Here is a 20,747-nt window from a genome sequence, read left to right as displayed (position 1 = left end):
TGGAGTAAGATTCTCTCCACTCCAAATCTCTTACTCGTCGCTTCCCTCCTCTCTCTCTTTTTTTTGTTCCTTTATAAAGAAGTCAACACAGATGTTAACGTAACTTAATCGTAACCGTTCAAATAAGGAGAGAAATTTGAAAAAAAGAGAATCATAATCCGAGTTAGCTACCTAAAAATCATAAACTCTAAATTGCATCGTCTATCTCGTCTCTTCCACTTAAACGGCTAATTAAACAAATCAACGTGATAATCGCCCAAAGAACACAAGCTGCATATACTTCTATCAACTAGGATCACACTCAACTTAATCATTATAAGTTTAGTGGATCAAAATCAAGTTTTAGAGAGTAAAATATCGACTTTTGAGTTTTAAGGAACAAAGTTGAATCAAAATCGAGTTTCAAGGGGTAAAATGTAGACTTTTGAGTTTCAGCGATAATGTGAAATTGAAATCAAGTTCCAACCAACGTAGCTAAAAATAAACCTTTCAAAAGCTTATTTTGACAATTCGTGAAACACATGTCGAATTATCACTTGCATTCGTAATCAGTAAATTCGTATATAATACCTGTATTACACAACATGCGTACGTAACATTTCAAAAATACTTATGATTTTTCAGACACGTGGTCGACTTGTCAAATTTTCCTTTTGTTTTGTTCTTAAAATATATTTCCGTATCTGTCACTCCTCGATTTTGGCTTTCGAAGGAAGCGAAGCGAGAGGGTTGAGCTCTGAAGATCCACTGTTTATATTGTTTGTCCGAGTCCGAGTCAGTGACTCAGTAGGCGCGCACATGTCTGCCTGTCTGTCTTCAATTATTCTCAACAATAACATTCCTGGAGAGCGTTGAGATTTGAGCTTTCTGAGTTCTGAGCCTCCCTTCCAAGCAAAACCAAAGGTACTATTCTTTTCTCTCGCTTCTTCTCAGAATTTAAAATTTCGATCCTTTGCCTCCTGAGATTTTCTGGATCTGGGTTTTTCGTGTTATTGCATTGTAGAGGTGGGTTTGTTCTTCGATTTTGTGTTAGGGTTTCAAATTCTTTGCATTCGGTTGTTTTGAGTAAGGGTGGAAGAACAAAGCTTAAATTCGCGAGTTTTTTAGCTGATAAACCTGAATGAATTGTAGGTGGATTTTGAAATGTTGTCGATTTTTCGCGGTTTGGTGCATCGAATTTAGCTGAATTGGAGGTGGGGTTATGTTGGTTTTGTGAAATCTGTGAGTTTTGTGAGTATTCAGTGGGGTTTGGTGTTGGAATATTGTGGCATTGTCACCATGCCTTCGACGCACAATCCGGGTTCTTCTTCGCCGTTGACTTCGATTGGTCGCTCGATTTGGAGCCGGCGAGAGCCATTTCAATCAGAAGAAGCTAATCAGGAGTTGAGTGAGCTGGAATTAGAGGTTCAATCTTTTCAAAAACTTGTTACGGACCTGTTTCATGACTTGTCAGCTGTTGGTGCTGATGAATTGCTCTCCATTGCGTGGATTAGGAAACTTTTGGATGTTTTTGTTAGCTGCCAAGACGAGTTCAGGGTTTTATTGTTGAAAAACAAGGTGCAGGTTTCTAAACCGCCGTTGGACCATTGGGCGGATGAGTACTTGGATAGGAGCTTGAAGGCACTTGACATTTGCAATGCTGCTCGCGATGGGATTGACAAGATTCGTGCGTGGCATAAGCATTTAGAGATCGTTCTGTGTGCCTTGGAGTCTCGCCAGAGGGCATTCTCTGAGGGCCAGTTCCGTCGAGCAAGAAAGGCTTTGGTGGATTTGGCACTTGAAATGCTTGGTGAGAGAGACTCTGGGTCTGTTTTTTCCCACCGCAACTGGTCTTTTGGGCGTAACAATAACACAAGAAAGGATGCTCGCCGTCGGCAACACTCATCTGGGAATCCAACTGGGCATTCCCGCTCTCACTCGTGGAGCATATCCCATTCTTGGTCTGCAGCTAAGCAGCTTCAGTCAATTGCAAGCAACTTGGTAGCACCTCGTGGAAACGAGGTTATTGCAACGAATGGGCTTGCAGGGTCCGTTTTCACAATGAGTTGTGTTATCACGTTTGTTTTGTTGTCTCTTGTGGCTGCGATCCCATGTCAGGATCGAGGTATCAGCACTCATTTTTCGATCCCGCCGCAGTACTCCTGGGGCATCCCGTTATCCACACTTCACGAACGGATAATAGAGGAATCTAAGAAGCGAGAGCGCCAGAACTCTCACGGGTTGCTGAGGGAGATTTATCATGTCGAGAGATGTGCCCGCCACATGACAGACTTGATGGATCTGGTTCAGTTCCCGTTAACAGAGGAACAGAAAGTGGAAGTCGAACAAGAACTGCAGGAGCTAGCATCGATTTGTGAAAGTTTTAAGAATGGACTGGATCCGCTGGAACGCCAAATCAGGGAAGTATTCCGTCGGATTATGAACTGCAGAACTGAAGGTCTCGAACTTTTGAGTCGCGCAAACAATCCGGAGTAACGTAAAAGAGAGAGTGTCTACCGAGCAAGAAATGTACAAATTTGCGAATACATTCGTTGTTTTGCATATTTCCGAGTTTGCAAGGAGAGAGGAGGTATATCGGTCAGCAACAATACAGAGGTTAAACAAACACCGTGAAAGAATCTCTTCGGTTTCGCGAGCAACATAGTATTTTTTGTTTCTGGGACTTCTGGTAAAACGAGGTATGTATGTCACAGTTTGGTTTGTATATGTTACATTCTAAAAGTCCTTTGCAATATTCTTACAGTTTGGTTGTAACTCCGGATCGTTTGATATATATAACTCAGTCCTATTCAGTTACATACATACAAATCGAAGCTAACACATTATCGGAACTTATCAAAACGAATACTGATCAGCATCGCTATATCACATTCGAAAACAGATCAACATCGGTAAACCACATTCGAAAATCAAATCGTGAACGGGTTTTAGTATCATGTACCATATGGTTCCTCACTCGAGCATATCATTTAAGAGTAAACAGCAATATTAGTATAAATTAGTCTGTCGTCTAGCTCTATCGGTTTGCCCTTCAACCGGCATGAAGGGCAACCGGGCTTTCTGTAAATGAGAAGGTTATTTTCTACAAATACTAATTACAATGAACCTGTCAAGTGTTTGAAAACGATCTCCCACAAGCCTTCAACTGAGAGCATCCACCGTTACTTGTATTGAAATTGATCCAAAGCTTCAGTTGTACCTGCATCTCTTTACAAAATCCGCTTCGACTACCAAAAGATCAACCAACAGCTAATCGACCCTTAATCTGTTTTCCTTCTTTAAGTATTTATCTACCAAATTCCTTTTATGTATAAACGCAGACCACACGGTAGGAACCACATCTACCAGTGCACCGAATGTACTCTCCGAAGAACACGTGGTGGCCTCCGCTTCTCTACAACAGGAATGAGGTTCTCCATGAGCTGCAAGTGCAGACAGAGTGAGAGAGAGTTAGATCATTTATTAACACTTGTAAAATGCAGCTTTAGATGTATATAAAGAAGATATGATCAAAACAAAAAGATAAAGAAGACAATGTAATCAGCAAGTTCAACATCATTAACATCATCGAATTAGATCTAAATCACGGACTGCAATGCGTTGTAGTTTTGGAATATCTTCGCGAACAAGGTTGTTGACTTGTAAGCTATACAACTCAATACTAAGCAACCAGATGGCGTATTCTACGAGTGATCGCTAAGAATGGCGGTGTGTAAGTGCAACCTAGTCTGTTTTCAAAAATAGTATAGGGAAACAGCAAAACAGGACCTTCGTTTCATCGATAAATCCTAGATAAATCAGGAGAAAAAGCCAAGAAAAGAATCCGAATTGTGAAAATCTTGCATCTCCTTGTAAAAAATTAACATATAATAAATAGTGTTAGAAAATCAGACCAGAAGATGAAAGGGTGGCATGCAACTTAGGTTCCAGATATAGGCCAAACTTTAGCCTGATCAAAATACTAAAAGCTTTGGCTGATACACCTTTTTTTGCAGTTAATTCAGTTATTTAACGATATGTTAGTTGACTGTCCACGTACAAGTTCCGGTTCACAAACCAAACAACTAACAAACTAGGTTGTATGCTCGCATACTAAATGCAGCATACGCATATCAAAACCCAGTCCCAACTTTCTTCTTATGGTCAAACCACAATATCATGATGCTAAAATACCAAAAGACGTTTGAAAACTTCAGTTAAGAGTTGTGACATTTAAATATAATGATAACTTAAGCCTCTCTGATTTGATTATATGAAAAGCCGTCATGCTTCTTACTGAGAAAGCATACGGATGTGGCCATAGAGTTGTCACCCTCATTTCTCTTGCATCGGAAAGACCCCGAGGAGCAAATGAATACTCTTTTAATGGATTTTGTTGCATTTTATGAAAACTAATCCTAATCTTGTTCAGCCATAATGATTTTTTCTACCTATCCCAAGAACCTCCTAGGTAAGTGATGGCAATATTTGTAAATCAAATCTAAACTTTCGTTCTTCCCAATTGAGGTATTGTTTCTACACAGAAATCTTCTCAATGCAAGGTCAAAAATCAGTAAAGCTAGAAAATAACTCTTATCAAGTTGATTACATATTTTAAACTTAAAGCTGATTGAAAAGGAAAGTTCCAAGCTTGTGAACTGGAAGCTGCTTATGTTCAACATGATCACACCTACGAATCATTTACGAAATTGAAAACCATAAAGAATAAATCGGTACACACACGAAGGCAGTTCACAATTCATAGATGTAAAGTACATACCAGCTTAAACCTCTCCTTCTTTTGCTCAGCCTGCATTCAGAAATCAGAATTCATACGGAATTAGAGCGAAAAACTTTCTTTTAAACAGAATGGTAAAAGCATATGATCATATTTTAAGAAATGATTGAAGAATTAATAGACCTGTTGTCTGAGGAGCCGCGCATTTTCCTCCTCCAACTGCGTTACCAGAGATTCGAGCTCTACGGTGTAAGCCTAAAATTGCAATTAAAACACGGCAATGTCAATAAACGATTTCAGATTTCTGTTTACAATCAATTTAACATTTTCTCAGAAACCAAACAAACATGGTCAAGCAAAGACCGAATCCAACCTGCTTCCGTTCCCTGGACCGGGCAGCGGACTCTCTGTTCTTGATCATCCTCTTCTGCTTCTGCTGCGTTGCCTTATCGAGTGGAGCTTCCTGCACGGCTCTCCTCTTCCCAGCCCTCCCTCCTCCACCACCACCACCTCCGCCTCCGCTGGTGCTTGTTGTCCCGTTCGCGTACACCAGCTGACCCTGAGCAGCCGGAGGTGGAGGAGGAGGAGGAGGAGGCTGCACCTGGAACTGCCCGTACCCAATCGGAACTCCGCCGGCATTTAAGCTGACGTCCTCTTCCCTCACGGCCCCAGCCCTAGTGAGATAGTCCTCCAAGGTCATCCCCTCCATCCCACCCCCACCACCACCTCCTCCTTCTCCTCCCCGTACCTGATCCCCGCCGTCTCCCTCCGCCACTCCCACCTCCTCCTCTCCCACTCCCACTCCCACTCCCACTCCACCGGCGACGATCTCCTTCCAGACCTCGTCGACGGACCTGGCCTCGGCGGGATGATGAAGTTGTTGATGGTGACCGTTGTCGTGTATGTCGTTTCCGGTGCCAGTCCCGGTGGAGCTGTAGATGTTCCTGAGGATGTCGTCCATGCTCATGGATTGGTGCTTGTGGTGACGGTTGTCGTCGTCGTCGGCCAGGAAAGTGGAGAGTGAACATATAGACGACTCCCTCCGCGGCAGATCCGAATTCGCGGTTGAAACCACCGCCATTTTCGAAGACGTCGCCATCATCCTAGCAACTCTCCCCCGGATTTCTAGCCCTCTGATTTGATTCTTCACCTGATTTCTTTTTCTTCTTCGGCGAAGAATTCCGATGAATCTTTTTTTAATTTAAAAAAAATAATAATAAAATTGCTTTGGAATTCCTTCCCAAACCAACAAACAAAACAAACCAAAAGTCGTGATGCCGTAGGCTCTACTCTCTCCCTCTGTTTCCTTTCCTCCCACTTGCACTGCTCGCTTTACCATTATTATTATTATTATTAAAATCAATTAATTAATCCTTATCCAATCACTAATCCTACTTGATTTATTTTAAGAAAAATTATTTGAAAATTTTGAATTTTAACAATAAGAATAAAATAAAGGGTAAAATGAATAATATTATGATTGACTTTTTAATGTAAAAATTTAATTTTTCGTTTAAATAAACAGTATCATGAAATTTTCGTTAAATTTTTTTTTATTTTATGCTTTGCCTCTTTGCACTTAAGTCTTTTTTTTTTCTTTTTCTTTTTCTTTAGCTGACTTTTAGTGCACCATAGTTCATAAAGCGATTAAAAGGTTAAAGAAGTCACTTTTTTTTTTTTTTTTTGGGAAAACATGTTAAGCAAGTCACTTAGCATTACATATTCAAGTATATAAGCTCACACTAACCCGTCAATTTGAGGTACAGTTTGGAATTTTCCTTGGATTTGGGCATCCAGGGCTAGCCAGCCCATCATAAGGGCACCCTTCGGCTTCGGTGTAGAGTTCCCGTTAAAACTGGTTCGTATTTCAAAAATAAAATTTCAAATTAACATCTCCACTACTGGATTAGTGCTTATATTTTATATATTGTTAAAAATGCTACCTGTATCACAATTAATTATTGGCGTTTTAATCAAAATAATCCTTAAGATTGGCATAACTCCTTGCTTGGTCCCTGAGGTTTAAAATCGATAGAACTGATCCCTAATTTTGTTCGTCGTCGATCATTTTGGTCATTATGTGAGAAATCTCTGTTAAAGTGAGGGTATTTTGTCAAATTTACCTTTCCCTCTCATAACACTAAATGATAAAAGGGGCTTTTAGATCTAAGTCCAAAAATGTAGAGTGTTTTTAGGAATAAGTCCAGTTATCTAATTATATGTTTTTATTTCTTTTATACTCATTTTATATTTTTTAAAAATATTAAAAATCAATTAAAATTTTCTAATATTATGCATTTTCCAACTCCAAAAGAATATATTTAATATCTTATAACAAAAATACTAATATACTAACATAAATTTATCTACAAAACATTCTACCCTAACTCAAGTAACAAATATATGAATGTATATAATACCTATACGTGAGATATGAAATGACACACCCCGACCGAGATCAGGGCGTGCTGGCCGTCACTCGAAGGTGACGTAGCCATGTGCGCGTGCGGAAGCTAATTAAGAAGGTAATATAAAAGTACTAATAATTAAAAAAACCTAATAACGTACAAAGTACTAGTGTATGTGAGACACAATTCAGAGCAAGTCTACAACAGTCCAAAAGGAAAGATACGACATATTTACACCCGAAGGTGACCCTACAATGGTGAGTGTCTGTCAGAAATGCCGGGACGCCCTCTGGGATAAACCACCGAACCTTCTAGACCACTAGAACCTGGAGGGGCGCAAAAACAAAAGCGTGAGTGGGCAAAAACAAAGTTCTTTGAAAACTCTTTAGCAAAATACATTCTAACCCCTCGCCGTAAAACCTGTATGCTTCCCAGAAAATGAACATATATACGTATGTATAGATATGTCAATCATGCTCCACCATATGCCATTCATGCTCACAATATGCCATTCATGCTTTGCAATATGCCATTACAGAATATCATAATCAATTATAAATGCTCAAGCGTAATTCACATCGAATATATATAATCTGGCAGCCGGGAGTCACCTAACGTGACCTGTACGGCTGAATCTAGAGCTCCACTCTCAACTCAATAACTGAATCTGCACACGAGTCGGAACCACCTAACGTGGTCTGTACGACAAGCTGGGTGTAATATATATATGTATGCTCTAGTGCTACGATCACGTGAAGCTGTGCGATAAATCGCGGGTCACCTACAAGTCGGAACCACCTAATGTGGTCTGTACGACAGGCTTGCACCTATCTTGGATCCAAGGCGAGCATGCGGTGCTGGTGAACATACACGTGAAGGCTGTGCCCTGGCCCTGGGCGGGAGCACTAACACCGGGGGTGCAGATTATGAGCTATCTAAACCTCTCAAACTACGATTGCATAATAAACAGGAATGCATAACCACGTGAATACCGCTTACCTGGCACTTACCTGTGCATCCACAGCACCAATTACACATTTATAAATGTATGCCAATTACCAATGCACGTGATAATGCGTAAACGTCATTCATATGATGCATGGCATAAAACAAATAACCTTTTCTATTCTATTTCTGGGAATTTAGAGGTATATAGGTATATATGGAAAACAAAAGCCCACTCACTGATAATTAGAAGGGTCGTAGCCCCCCTGCCTCGAGTGTGTACGCTCGTCCTCGGAATAGGAATCACCTATACGCGACAAAGTTACGAAAACATTAATTTAAAAGCACCTAAGCAACTTCTCGTAATAACTTCTCATACATTGCTCAAATTGGACAAATGAATATACCAACGTGACCTACACAACCTCAGGATCACACTCAAATTTTTAGAAAAATTTTTGGACCACGCACGCGCCCCCACGCGCCGGCCAAGGCACGGACCTACGCGCCCCCACGCGCGGCCACGTGCCAGGCACACTGACGGTGTCAACAGACGCCGTCAGGAATATTCCGTTAACTGACGGAATATTCCGTCAAATCTAACCGGATTCCGTCACTGCCGTTAGGAATATTCCGTTAGACTTAACGGAATATTCCCCTTTCTTCTCCGGCGAACCTCCGGCGCCGGCGACGACGCCGGAAAACTGGGAATTTTTCAAACTTTGTTTTCTCCTTCGTTTTTCAACCAAATTTCACGTTCTTTATACCAAAATGAAGCTTAGGACTAGTAGAATCACGTTGGACTACTTTTAAGGCCTAAAAATCAAGGAATCTCACCTGCAACAACGATCCAAGTTCGGCCAACTTTGCACAGGACGATCCCGACGTCCAAACTCACCCAACGAACCACTCCGAGGCTCCTTGGGACCTCACAAACACATCTACAAGCTTAGAAATTCCAAAAACAAGCTAGTTTAGGTTTGCATGAACAGTGTTCAAATCGGCCATTGTTGAAACGACGTGAAAACGTTAGATTTCTTACCTGGAATTGGTATGGTTGTGCTCTTCACAACCTCACGAGTTCAATGGTATAATTGGTTTCTTGTTTGGTGAAGAATTGATTGGGTTTGTGTGTAGTCCGTGCGTTTGTATGAAGAAGAAGAAGAAGATGGCTCGGGGAGGAAGAGAGAGAGAGAGAGAGAGAAGAGACAGAGTGAGGGAATGAGGGAGGGAATCCCGGGAGAATGAGGGTGATGTGTGAGTGTGTGTGGTCCTACCACACCACACAACACAAAAATACACGTAAAATAACAGCTAGGGGGGTAAAATTGTAAATTCACACGTACGTTTCGTTAGTTTCGGGACGGGATGTTACATGAAACCTAATTAAAATGTAGAAAAAACATAACATACCTACAAGTAAGACACATTAATCTGTGACAGGTTGATTATAAAAAAAGAATCTGTCATATAGGTAGATAAATATAATTAACCTGTGATATAGGTTGATTATAAAAATTAAAAATAAAATCTATAAATGGGGTTTAAAGTAGGAGGAAGAAAGAGAAATAACAAAAAGATAAATAAAAAGAAATAAGCAAAGAGATAATTGGGAAGAAATTTGACTTTTATAATAAATCTTATCATTGAACAGATAACTATTGATAATTAAATAATTAAATATAACAAATTGGACTTATTTTAATAAACTGGACTATTCCTACTATTGGCTCAAAAAATTGGACTTATATCAAGTTTCCCCATGATAAAATGACAAAAATACGCTTAATTTTTTTGTCAAATTAATTTGGGTCATTGTTTATTAAATTGAGGATATATTTGTCATTTTGGTCTTTATTTAATAGAGATTTTTCATGGAATTACCAAAGTGATTAACCGTGAACAAATTGAGAGACCAGTTTTATCAATTTCAAATCTCAATGACCAAAATAAGAAATTATGCCAATACCAAGGACCATTTTGACTAAAATGCTTTTATATTTTATTTTTTTATAAGAAAACAACACAAACACGGCAAACACGACCTGTTTGCCAAGCTATATGTGGGGTCCACAAGAAATGGCAACAATAAAAGGAGTTCCCAAAGGAAGAGGATCCTCTCCGGATCCACTTTGTGGGAATCCTAGGGATTCCCACATCCTAGGATTCCCACATCCTAACCGTTTATCATACATCGTGTGATCAGTTTTCGTCATATATTATTTGTGTTTAATTTTAAACAAAAAAATCAAATAATTTCTACCGTATAATACACACGATGAATAACTAGGATTCTCACAAAATGGTTTTGGATGGGATCCAATTCCATTCCCAAATTTGGGGTCGTACGGATGAGATAATGAAATTTAGTAACAATTGGGCTCGAGTTGGGAGTGGTTTTGGTTCCTAAATTCTAAATTTTGGGTTTTAGCAACACGCATTAGAATTGGTTTTTAATATTGTCATGTAACTCCGTTCATCATTGCTTTTGATATCCACATCACTTATAAAGAGACACACTTATCATTTATCAAACACATTCTATTTTATTTCACAACTAATTATTCGAAATTGACTACAATACTTATATGTATTTGATACAATTCCCATTTAACAGTAAAAAATAATTCATGTGAATATACGTATTTAATACAATCACAATCTACCACTTTGTATTACATCTTAGTGATATTCTTCTTCACTTATAAGTGAGAAGTCTTAATCTTATGTTTGAGCCAATTCTAACCAAATCATCATGTTAAGCCCATGTGAGACTTAAGGGTGGTTTAGCATTGCTTAAAGTTTACCAAACACTCTGACATTGTTTTTTTTTTTTTTTTTTTTTACTAAAAAGTACTTTCAACACTGTAGTTTACCAAATACTTACCTGTTTTTTTTAAAGGAAAACTAATGAAAATGACTTAAAAACTTTGAGTTTTAACGATAAGGACAAAACAAGGGATAAAGTGAATAGTACCAGAATTGACTTTTTAGTGTTAAAATATGATTTTTTGTTAAAATAAACAGTACTATAGATTTTTCGTTAAAACTTTTTTTTTTTTTTTTTTCAGAAAAAATTTTGAAAAAAAAACATAATAATCCCAAACTAGCCCGTGGCAAGGCCCAAACTAACCCGTACAGAGTTTGGCCCTGTGGGCTCGTCACTTAAACCTTACTTGTTAAACAGAAAAGCATGGTCTGCATTTGCACTAGCCAGCAGCGAATAGTCATGGAGGTTGAAACGGAGAGGACGAAACCTGCTGCTGCGTTCATGGCCTTCGGTACCAAGGGCGATGTCTATCCAATTGCTGTAAGTCAACATTCCTTCCTCCCATTCACTCTTTCCGTTTGGTTCCCGAGAAAATGCAAGAAATTGAAACATTGCCAAAATTTAATGACGGTTTTTGCTTCTGTGGTTTGCACTTTGCAGGCCATTGCGGCGGCTTTTGCTTGTGACCAGAGCCAGTACGACGTCGTCCTCATCACGCATTCAGCGCATGAGGTTCGTTTGAAAATTACTTTTGTTTGATAGTATACTATATGTGTGTGTGTGTGTGTATGAACACTTCAAACTCGATATTTAGAGAAAAAACCAATACTTTGAAACAGAAAAGGTATTTTAGAATTAAGAATTAATTAGAGCATGGCGATTCGATAGGTGAGGGTTTAATTTTTTATTTTTTTCCCTCCAATTGAGCTTTCGAAGTGTTTTTCTATGAAAACTTATGATTGTAGGGGTTTTTTTTTTTCTAATTTACTAATTGTTTTTGTAATTGGTTGGTTGTTGTTGTGACTTGTAATGCAGAACTTACGTTGTCATTTGGCCGAAAAGCATGTTTCGTATCTTCCAATTTCATCACCACCTGTTGTCCCAATCCATCAGGAACACGATAGTACAGAAGAACCAGGTTCAGATTGCTCCGCTTCTCTCTCGTTGTTTTTCTCTCAACATGTGTAAAGTTGTCATTGGATGTTTTGTTTTACCAGGTTCTTTGGAGAAAATCATGTTTTCTGCTGAACACAGACAAGAATGTTGTTTGGCAGTGGAGACAATATTTGGATCAGGCCCGAGCATGGAGGGTGATTTTATACTGATCAATTTCTTTGCTTTGGTACTTCCCTATTGCTGGTTTTTTCTCTCTTTTTCCTTTCCGTACCTTACGTCATAGGCATCTGTTCTATGGATTAATACATTGTGCATGAAAGAAGAATATATTTTGAAAGACTATATGCAGGGATGTCGAATATTAACAAATAGAAGTTTTGTATGGTTATCTGGTTTGCCATTCAAGTTCTTATGTAGGTTTTATTGCCGGCTCAAACATCTTGAACATCTGCATCTCAAGTTAGCATTATGTTAAATTTTATTCGACACTAAATAAGTATTGCATCCAACTAGACTTTCTGACAGTAGGTATAATGATGAGATATCTAAATTGGTTTCAATTGCTTGATGGTCAAGGAAGGATGGAGTATTGCAGAACTTTTTCATGTCCGTTGCATAGTTGCTGCTCCTTATGTTGTTCCATATAGGTACTAAACCTTTGCTTTATTTTATTTAAGTTGAATCTTGATCTTATGTAACAATCAGTGTATATATGGTGACTGGCCACCCTCAACTGTACTCTTTTTAATGTGGAATCTGTCATGTTTATGAAGATCTTGGAGAGGCGGGGGGATTAATATTAGGGCCACTTAGAAATTCTACTGCATAATGAGTTCCACTGATCATATAGAAAGGAAAATCAGTATTTGACTTTGTGTTTAATTGTATGAAGATGCATATAGGGTAGTGCTATCCACACACCCATTTTTACTTCCCACACACCCCTCTCAATTTTTCGGTTGTCAAATCGAATGAATTGAAGAAGATCAATGGCCAAAACTTAACAAGGGTGTGGGAGAAGTAAAAATGGATGTGTGAATAGCCTACCCTACATATAAAGTCAGGAAGCAATTATTCCATATCCTCATTATCAACTAACTAGACCAACACTATTGTGTATAGGTATATAGAAAATCCAAGGAATAAATTTTTTATTGTATTCAACAATTTCAACTGCAAGTGTACACTAAATGCATTTTTATTGTTGAGAGTTTCAAACGAGATTTACTTTGTAAGAACTTGTAAGTAGCTATAATGTTTTGAAGTTCTGGCTTGATGATTTGTTGCTGCTTCAAATTATGTTCCAGTGCACCTTCGTCGTTTGAGCGCCAATTTGAAAAAGAACTTCCACTTTTATATAAATACCTACAGGAAGCTCACAACACTAAGGTACTTTATTGTTTGTAGAGTAATATTTGAAAATAATGTTGATGTAAATGGTATTGGTCTGCCTTAGGAATTGATGGTGTACAGCATCACCAACAAGTGAATTTCAATTTTAGCCTTGTCTATGAAATATAAATTAAGTTTGTGACCTGCAAAAATAACATTCTTCTTTTCAATTTTTATATGCACATAGGTTTGTTGGAAAGATGTGATCCACTGGATGTGGCCACTTTTCAGCGAGTATTGGGGATCCTGGCGATGTGACGATTTGAATTTGAGTCCTTGCCCTTTTACGGTTAATATCTTTGAATTGAAACTCCTTAATGCATTCAGTGTATTGTAACAGTGGTTCTTGAGGACCAACGTTGACACATTTGGTTTTTTTCTGCAATGAGTTCTTCACTCATCAAAAGAAGTTTGTACCACCTGAGCTGAAATTGTCTATCACATATCTGCTGTAATTATATTTGAACTTGTGTAATTGTTTCGTTGTCAAACGCAGGATCCAGTAACAGGTTTGCCCACTTGGCATGATAGGCCTCCATCTCCGCTTCTTTTGTGAGTTCCGAGTTTTCCACTTGCACATAGGGTACAAGTAAAAAATTTACAATTCTGGAGAGAGAGGGTTTACCCACTTGGCATGATAGGCCACCATGGCTCCATCCCCCCCTTTTTCTTTGAGTTCTGAATTTTCAGCTTGCAGCCTTGCACATAGGTATAGGTAACCAAATGAACATTCAAAAGCACAGAGAGAGAGAGAGAGAGTGAGAGTTACCCACTTGGCATGATAGGCCTCCATGGCTCCATCCCCCCTTTTTCTTTGAGTTCTGAGTTTTCAACTTGCACATAGGTATAGGTAACAAAATGAACATTCAAAAGCAGGACCCAGTAACAGTTCTACCCACTTGGCATGATAGGCCTCCATCCACCCTTTTTCTTTGAGTTCTGAGTTTTCAACTTGCTCATAGGTATAGGTAACAAAATGAAAATTCTTGAGAGAGAGATTTAAAAGTGTTGATCATCTTTCTGCAATTATCTGGTAAATACTGTAGATTTTAAAGTTCCATGTGAAAAATGGCTAGTTTTCCATGCATCTATTCAAATAAATGTGTGTTATTTATTTAATTCTTTGCTGGAAGAAGTTATTTATAGTTTCTATTCTGAAGATTTTCCTCACTGTGTGACAGGTATGGATTTAGCAAAGAAATAGTCGAGTGCCCTGGTATAAATGTTTATACAATTTTAAACTTGTACAAATTTCTTTCATGTCTACAGTTGTACTACTGAATTCATAGGTTTGATATAGGATACTTGCGAAGGTGATGGTTTTGCACATCATGCAACTAGGTAGAAAATCAATCTCTAGCTAACATTCTCAAATCCCTTTTATTTACTGCTCTTGCTTTAGCCTTTTAAAATATCTTACCTTCTAACTTTGTTGTAGCCCTAAACTTTTTACACAGGTTGCACCAAGGTGCTCTTAAACTTTCTACTTAAAAAAATTGCCCAGACAAGTTTTGTATTGTTTCATTTAGTGGGATGAGAGGAATTCAGTGATGAGAATGAATAATAGTCCCTTTAGAGATTAAGTAGAAGCATATTCATAATGCAATCATCGTTGAAGGCTTGGAGCCAACACTTATGGAGAAATCTGAGAAAAGCCTAAGAAATAACAGAGGTAGATTTTGATAAACAGTGAAAATGGTGCTAAAAACTCTGTAAAGGCTTAAAGCAGAATAGGAATTGGTCAGACGATATTTTCTTTTACTTCTAAGGTCTCTATATTACGAGTTCTTGCATACTTCCCTAAACAACTCATTAATTACATTAGCCCATAAATATTACTCATGGGAAATATAAAAGGCTCTTGAACTCTTTTCTGATTTTCAGACACTTATCTGGCATCATTAATTTGTTATGTGTCATTTTCTCTGTGAAACAACTCGTTCCTGAGTAATAGTTTGATGATAGCTTCTTCATCTTCTCTTTCATCGTGCTGAGAAAATTTGTCACTAGTTTGAAGCATAGAGGATGGAGTCAATCCCCAATTTTTGGGTGCCTACTTCATATGTAGTTTTATATTTAATGAAGACAAAGATAATGCTATTTTCCCGAGGTGCACTGCTTTGTTATCAGACTTACATGGTCTTTCCAAGAGTAGATGGCAAGATTCTGTGTCAAGCACATCACACAAGGGATTGTTTGAACTACTGTGCGAAGCTTACTTTGCTTGCTTTCTTGAACTTAGTGATTCTGTATGACCATGGATACGATTGCACTTCAAGTTCACTTTTTCTATATCTTCACAGAAAACCTCAGAAAGGTTTCTTGGCATTATGACAATGATTCTACAATCTCTAGAAACTAGGGTACGGATTCAGTAAGGATATGTCAATAAGATAATATTATTAAGTTCAATGCTAATCATACATGACCCCTTCGTCCAGGCACCCTATCTATGCTTCCTCACCACACAAAAGAAAACACAAAAAGTTGCGAATTCTACTATTAACATCATTCATAATACTGTCTTTGCTCTCATTTTCCTCACGTGTAAATAATACAGCATCCCGTTCTTGTTCAGCAAGGAAAAGATTTGCATTTTCTTATATGGTTTTCCCATATATCTTGACTGTAATAGTGGCGTCACGCTAGCGTGTCGGCGAAAATCGTTAAGTGAGAGTTGACAATAGCCAAGGGATATTCCAATATTGGATACATATAGGGGGGGTATCAGGATACTCCATACCTAAAATTTAGAAGTGCTTCGCAGCTTAAATAGCTTCCCCCGATCATTTTATGCTGAATGATTTTTACTATAATCAATGCATGCGACTTTATCATTTATTAATCTTTCATAGATCCTGTCTCTTCTTTTGAATATGGTCGATCTGGTCAAGTGGTCAGTCATGTTTTGTTCCTACTATGTCAAAATTCTCACTGGTTTTTAGCACTTTGACAGGTTATTGGCCATCAAATGTTCAGGTTTGTGGCTTTTGGTTTCTCCCAAATGAATGGCAGTTTTCGTGCAAGCAGTGCAGTGAACTTTCCAGAATTGTTTCTTCAGAGCGTCTTTACACAAAAGATGAAATGTGTTCAGCTCATGTTCAGTTAGAATATTTTTTGAAGACCCCAGTGTCTATGCCACCTATTTTCATAGGCCTGAGCTCAATTGGAAGGCAAGTTCTTTCTCTAATTGGTTCCTTAGCTACTTCTTTAATGCATTCTCAGAATTTACTTTACAAGAATATGAGGGACTCTGGATGTAATTGAATTATTACATGCTGTAGTCTTGCGCTATATATAAATAGCTTTCTTTGTTCTCCTTTGTACAGGTTAATGCACGATCAACTCGTATGATTTACTGAAATACTGATATCTGAGTTTCCCATTGTGCATGCAGCATGGGATTTTTAAAAAACGCTCAAGCGTTTCTTCGTCTTCTCCAAACAGTCTTAGAGATAACAAATTACCGCTTTATCCTCTTTACAGCCGGCTACATACCTTTAGATGCAGCAATCCGAGCAGTTGCCGCTGAGTCATCACCATATGTAACCCACAAGCAGTTTAATGACGAGTGCATTTCTCTCTTCAATGACCGACTCTTTTGCTTTTCTGGGTGAGCATCTCGTATTTATAAGAATATAAAATGAGCATTTTTTCTCTTGAAACTTGTAATGTTTGTGAATGTTTATTGGCAAACTTACTTGGAAACAATAACCTTGTGAGGATATTTGGAAAGAAAAAAGTAAGCTATTTCAAAACTAAAATTAAAAAAATAAAAAAACTATGCAAAAAGCTTCTTGTATGGCCATCTCATTCCGATCTGCTCCCACCTGAATGTGTTTGTGACAGCAAAATCACATTTTTTTTCTCTTAACATGTTGCATGTAGTTACAGTACTTTAATATTTGATAATAACATAATTACCCTTCACTGTGTTTATACTTAGTGTATGCAATAGTTAACTAAGGTTGACTCCTGTGTACTCTTGGTATTAATCTTAACAGTTAACACCAAGATACATAGGAGTCTACTACATAAAAACCGCACAGCTTTTATATAGAAAAGGCATATTACCCAAAATGGTCCTTGAGATTGGCATAACTCCTAACTTTGGTCCCAAAGATTTGAAATCAATAGAAGTGGTCCCTGAGTTTATCCACCATCAATCATTCTGGCCATTCAAATAAGGACCAAAAGGACAAAAATATCCTCAATTTAATAAATAATGGGCCAAAATTGGTTTGACAAAAAAATGAGGCTTTTTTTGTTGTTTTGGTCATTCTTTAACAGAGATTTTTTAGGGAATGACCAAAATGATTGACGGTGGACAAACTCATGGACCACTTCTATCGATTTTAAATCTCAGGGACCAAAGTGAGGAGTTATGTCAATCTCAGGGATGATTTTGGCTAAAAAACCTATAGAAAAGGCTAAGTAACTGAGGTAACTGGTTCTCATAATAACTTAATTTCAGGAACATCTTTTAAGTTGTTTATGACTAGCACTTATTTGGAACTTTATTAGACTATGGATTGATATTTTAAAGGAAAATTTAGAAAGGTTGTAGTGGATCATATTTGTTCATCCAATCAATTAAGTAGATTGTCCAAACCACTCGAGTGTTAGAATGAGAGAATATGGAAGGCAAAGTGTGTGTGAGACAGAAGAAAGGGATAAGAGTGTTCCTTGTTTTCTCGTTCTTGTCCTTTCTAGTTGTTCATCAAGTCTTGAAGCTTGATAATATATTTTTGCTGCACTGTTGATGATATAGTGGAGATTCGTTGTTGCTGCCCTCTTAAAGTTATAGCCTAATGTACTTAATTCTTGGCGTTCTTTATCTTCTCGCTTTTTTTTTTTTTTTTTTTTTTTTTTTTTTTTTTTGTGTTTTTTGAGTTTGATCTTCCCATCCTTATATTTCAAAACACAGTAAGTTGCAGTGCGTTGGCCTCTGGTTATTCTTTACCTCTGCTAAATAATATTTTATTTCCTTGTTGAATAGAACTGTACCGTACAAGTGGCTGTTTACTCGATGTGCTGCTGCAATTCATCATGGGGGAAGGTGAGAGTGCTCCAACTCTTATTATATGTTCGCTTAGTTGCTGATTTTGTCAATGCCATTTTAATTGTTCTAATTGAGCCTATCAATTTCTTTTTTCCTCTCAAATTACTTCAACATTTTGTGGTAATATGTAACAAGTGAAGTATTGACTTTTTATTTCCTGTTTCCTGTAAATGCGGAAGTGGCACTACTGCTGCAGCACTATTGGCAGGAATCCCACAGGTTATTTATGGAAGTACATGCATCTCTATATTCAATCATGCACATATGTTTTCTTTTGTTAATCAAGTATATCAGTTATAACAGTCAAGAGGCAAAAACAAATTGCAGGTAGTATGTCCATTTGTGCTAGATCAGTTTTACTGGGCTGAAAGAATGTTTTGGCTTGGAGTAGCACCCGAGCCATTGAAAAGAATCCATTTACTTCCAGAAGAAAGTGAAGAGAAAATAGCGGCTAATTTTCTATCGAGGGCCATACATGATGCATTATCCCCTGAAATTAAAGAACATGCTGTAGAAGTTTCTAAGAAAATCTCTCTTGAGGTAACACTTACTCTTGAATTATGAAATTAATAATTGTTGGTAGAAAGACCACACATGTAGATTTATATATCCTTGAATTGGAATATTTATATGAGTTATGTCCCGTTCTGTCACTCTTAGGATGTGCAAAGTTACTGTATAATTCCTATTCCTAATCCATCACCTTCCTCACTCCCTTTCTGAAGTGTCATTATGGTACTGTAATTTTAAATAGATTTGGCAGAAGGGGGAGGAAGAAGAAGGGGACTTTATAGTTTATAGTGGCATGCAACGTGATTTGTCTATGTTTTTCAATATTCGACGTGATATGTGTAATCTGTGATGCCATTCAATGCGTCTACAAAATTCGCATTGAAATGTTTTCTTTGCATGGAAACAAATATTTTCTTTGCATTTGTAATTTTCTACTAGGTTGGATATTCCTAGTTTTCAATCACTATCGATAGTTTGGAGATCTGACTTATATATTTTGTTCTAAATGTTGTGGTTCTGAAATTTCATATTATATCCGAGTACACCCCGTTCTCAATTGGGGGCAAAAAAAAACCTCCATCCGGTTATTAAGAATGAAGAATAGAACCTATTGGCAATCCCAAACTAATTGTGGTTGTTCTCTGAAAATCTGACTTGAGAACATGAATAAAAGGTGCTACAAATCTAATTTACCAAATAATGTTTTACTTTTCAGGATGGTGTCTCAAACGCGGTCAAATATATCAAGGAAGAGATCATTGGTGGTTCAAGCTGATCATTCGCAATCTCTTGCACTGGCCTTCGGACATAGTTTTCAGCAATGCGGACAGTCGAGATTCTCAGCAATGCGGACAGTCGAGATTCTGAAAATGGTGGAAATGCTTACTGCTTGGATGGAAGCATGTGCACAAGGTGCACGGTTCGCTTTGGAGAAGTTTTCTTCTATACAAAGATTTGGAGGAACTAATGATGTCTGTAAGAAGTTTTCTTACTAAGGATGCCTAAATCGCGTCGTACTTGGTAACCCCTCCTTCAAACTCAACATTAGGAATCTGAATTAGGAAACCTTTCAATCACAATCCTTTTCATGTGTAGAACTTGAAACATAACGTAGTGTAAAGTGTAAACACAACATTGTCCAGGTAGGCTCACGTGTGCCGCCGGTGTGTCAAATTTCCATCTACTTTGAAAAGTGAAACAGATGAAAGGGTGACATGTTTCTAGGAAAAGATATATGGAGCATATGAAGTAGCTTGTGTTTGATATTTGCTACTTTGAAAGAGATGGTTGTACATCTAACTCAGTTGAAAGGTTGGAGCAGAAACTGTAACTTGACGGAGAAAGATAACCGCTATTTTATCTCTATGAGTGCTTCTACCGTACATCGGTGTATAAGATGCACTGATTATCTCTAGGAGTGCTTTTACGGTCTGGTGATATTCCTCTTCATTAGTAAATGAGAGGTTTTAGGTTCGGATCTTATGGATGAAGAATTTGATACCAAATTAGGTTGCCCATTGTGTGGCTTAACCGAACTTTCCTTCTCATAGTGTAAAATATAACGTTATACTGAAGAAATAAAAAAAAAACTTGTGGGCCACATTATTCCCTTCAATTTAATGGGCTTGCATCTCGATTTATTAATGAAAGATATGTAAGTAATTTTAAATTTACATAAGAAATTCAATATTTTATTACAATTGGGATTTTTTTTTTTTTTTTTTTAAATTTTTACATGAAGTAATTGCGGATTCAATAATCTAATGTTTTACTTTTAGCACTGTAAAAACAGAGATTAAAAGATAAACCACAAGTGAAAATTTA

At 37.7% G+C, this 20,747-nt stretch overlaps 2 protein-coding genes and 1 pseudogene across 5 annotated transcripts; 2 read left to right on the top strand and 1 right to left on the bottom strand.

Annotated features, from left to right (window-relative positions):
* The first annotated feature begins 685 nt into the window (after positions 1-685).
* On the top strand, positions 686-2,796 carry LOC137717518 (protein ROH1D pseudogene; annotated as a pseudogene). The gene is made up of 2 exons (XR_015965192.1): positions 686-903; positions 1,132-2,796. The product of XR_015965192.1 is annotated as a protein ROH1D pseudogene (transcript).
* A 36-nt stretch (positions 2,797-2,832) lies between these two features.
* LOC137717519 (bZIP transcription factor 12) lies at positions 2,833-6,057 on the bottom strand. The gene is made up of 4 exons (XM_068456907.2): positions 5,091-6,057; positions 4,901-4,972; positions 4,760-4,789; positions 2,833-3,422 (listed from the first exon to the last, which is right to left on the bottom strand). Exons 1-4 carry the CDS (start codon positions 5,817-5,819, stop codon positions 3,342-3,344), a joined length of 912 nt encoding a protein of 303 aa, XP_068313008.1. The 5' UTR covers positions 5,820-6,057; the 3' UTR covers positions 2,833-3,341.
* A 5,204-nt stretch (positions 6,058-11,261) lies between these two features.
* LOC137718677 (UDP-Glycosyltransferase superfamily protein) lies at positions 11,262-20,288 on the top strand. Of its 3 annotated transcripts, XR_011065910.2 has the most exons (16): positions 11,262-11,380; positions 11,501-11,572; positions 11,876-11,978; positions 12,058-12,182; positions 12,533-12,603; positions 13,264-13,345; positions 13,536-13,637; positions 13,845-13,900; positions 14,530-14,564; positions 16,305-16,521; positions 16,746-16,961; positions 18,348-18,407; positions 18,590-18,629; positions 18,738-18,950; positions 19,639-19,943; positions 20,066-20,288. XR_011065910.2 is itself a non-coding variant. In XM_068458226.2 (15 exons), the coding sequence occupies exons 1-15, from the start codon at positions 11,264-11,266 to the stop codon at positions 19,696-19,698; spliced, it is 1,569 nt and encodes a 522-aa protein (XP_068314327.2). In that variant the 5' UTR covers positions 11,262-11,263; the 3' UTR covers positions 19,699-20,288. The 3 variants fall into 3 exon arrangements, 2 of the variants coding, with proteins under 2 accessions (XP_068314327.2, XP_088554528.1); XM_068458226.2 differs by having other exon boundaries at positions 19,639-20,288; XM_088698402.1 differs by lacking the exons at positions 18,590-18,629; positions 19,639-19,943; positions 20,066-20,288 and having other exon boundaries at positions 18,738-18,877.
* Positions 20,289-20,747: the final 459 nt, after the last annotated feature.

Source organism: Pyrus communis, chromosome 8 (assembly GCF_041283825.1).
Source record: "Pyrus communis isolate YQ-2024b chromosome 8, ASM4128382v1, whole genome shotgun sequence".
NCBI lineage: Eukaryota > Viridiplantae > Streptophyta > Magnoliopsida > Rosales > Rosaceae > Pyrus > Pyrus communis.
Note: the sequence above shows the minus strand (reverse complement) of the source record. Positions and strands in the feature narration are given on the sequence as shown.

Bases quoted from the DNA above. Each gene is read 5' to 3' on its own strand.
- LOC137717519 (XM_068456907.2), bottom strand. From the start codon at position 5,819: ATGATGGCGACGTCTTCGAAAATGGCGGTGGTTTCAACCGCGAATTCG. The intron at 4,973-5,090 runs GTTGGATTCGGT...TTGCAATTTTAG, and splicing joins GGTCCAGGGAACGGAAGCAG to GCTTACACCGTAGAGCTCGA. The intron at 4,790-4,900 runs GTCTATTAATTC...TTCTGAATGCAG, and splicing joins CGCGGCTCCTCAGACAACAG to GCTGAGCAAAAGAAGGAGAG.
- LOC137718677 (XM_068458226.2), top strand. From the start codon at position 11,264: ATGGTCTGCATTTGCACTAGCCAGCAGCGAATAGTCATGGAGGTTGAA. The intron at 11,573-11,875 runs GTTCGTTTGAAA...CTTGTAATGCAG, and splicing joins TCACGCATTCAGCGCATGAG to AACTTACGTTGTCATTTGGC. The intron at 18,630-18,737 runs GTTATTTATGGA...AACAAATTGCAG, and splicing joins TATTGGCAGGAATCCCACAG to GTAGTATGTCCATTTGTGCT.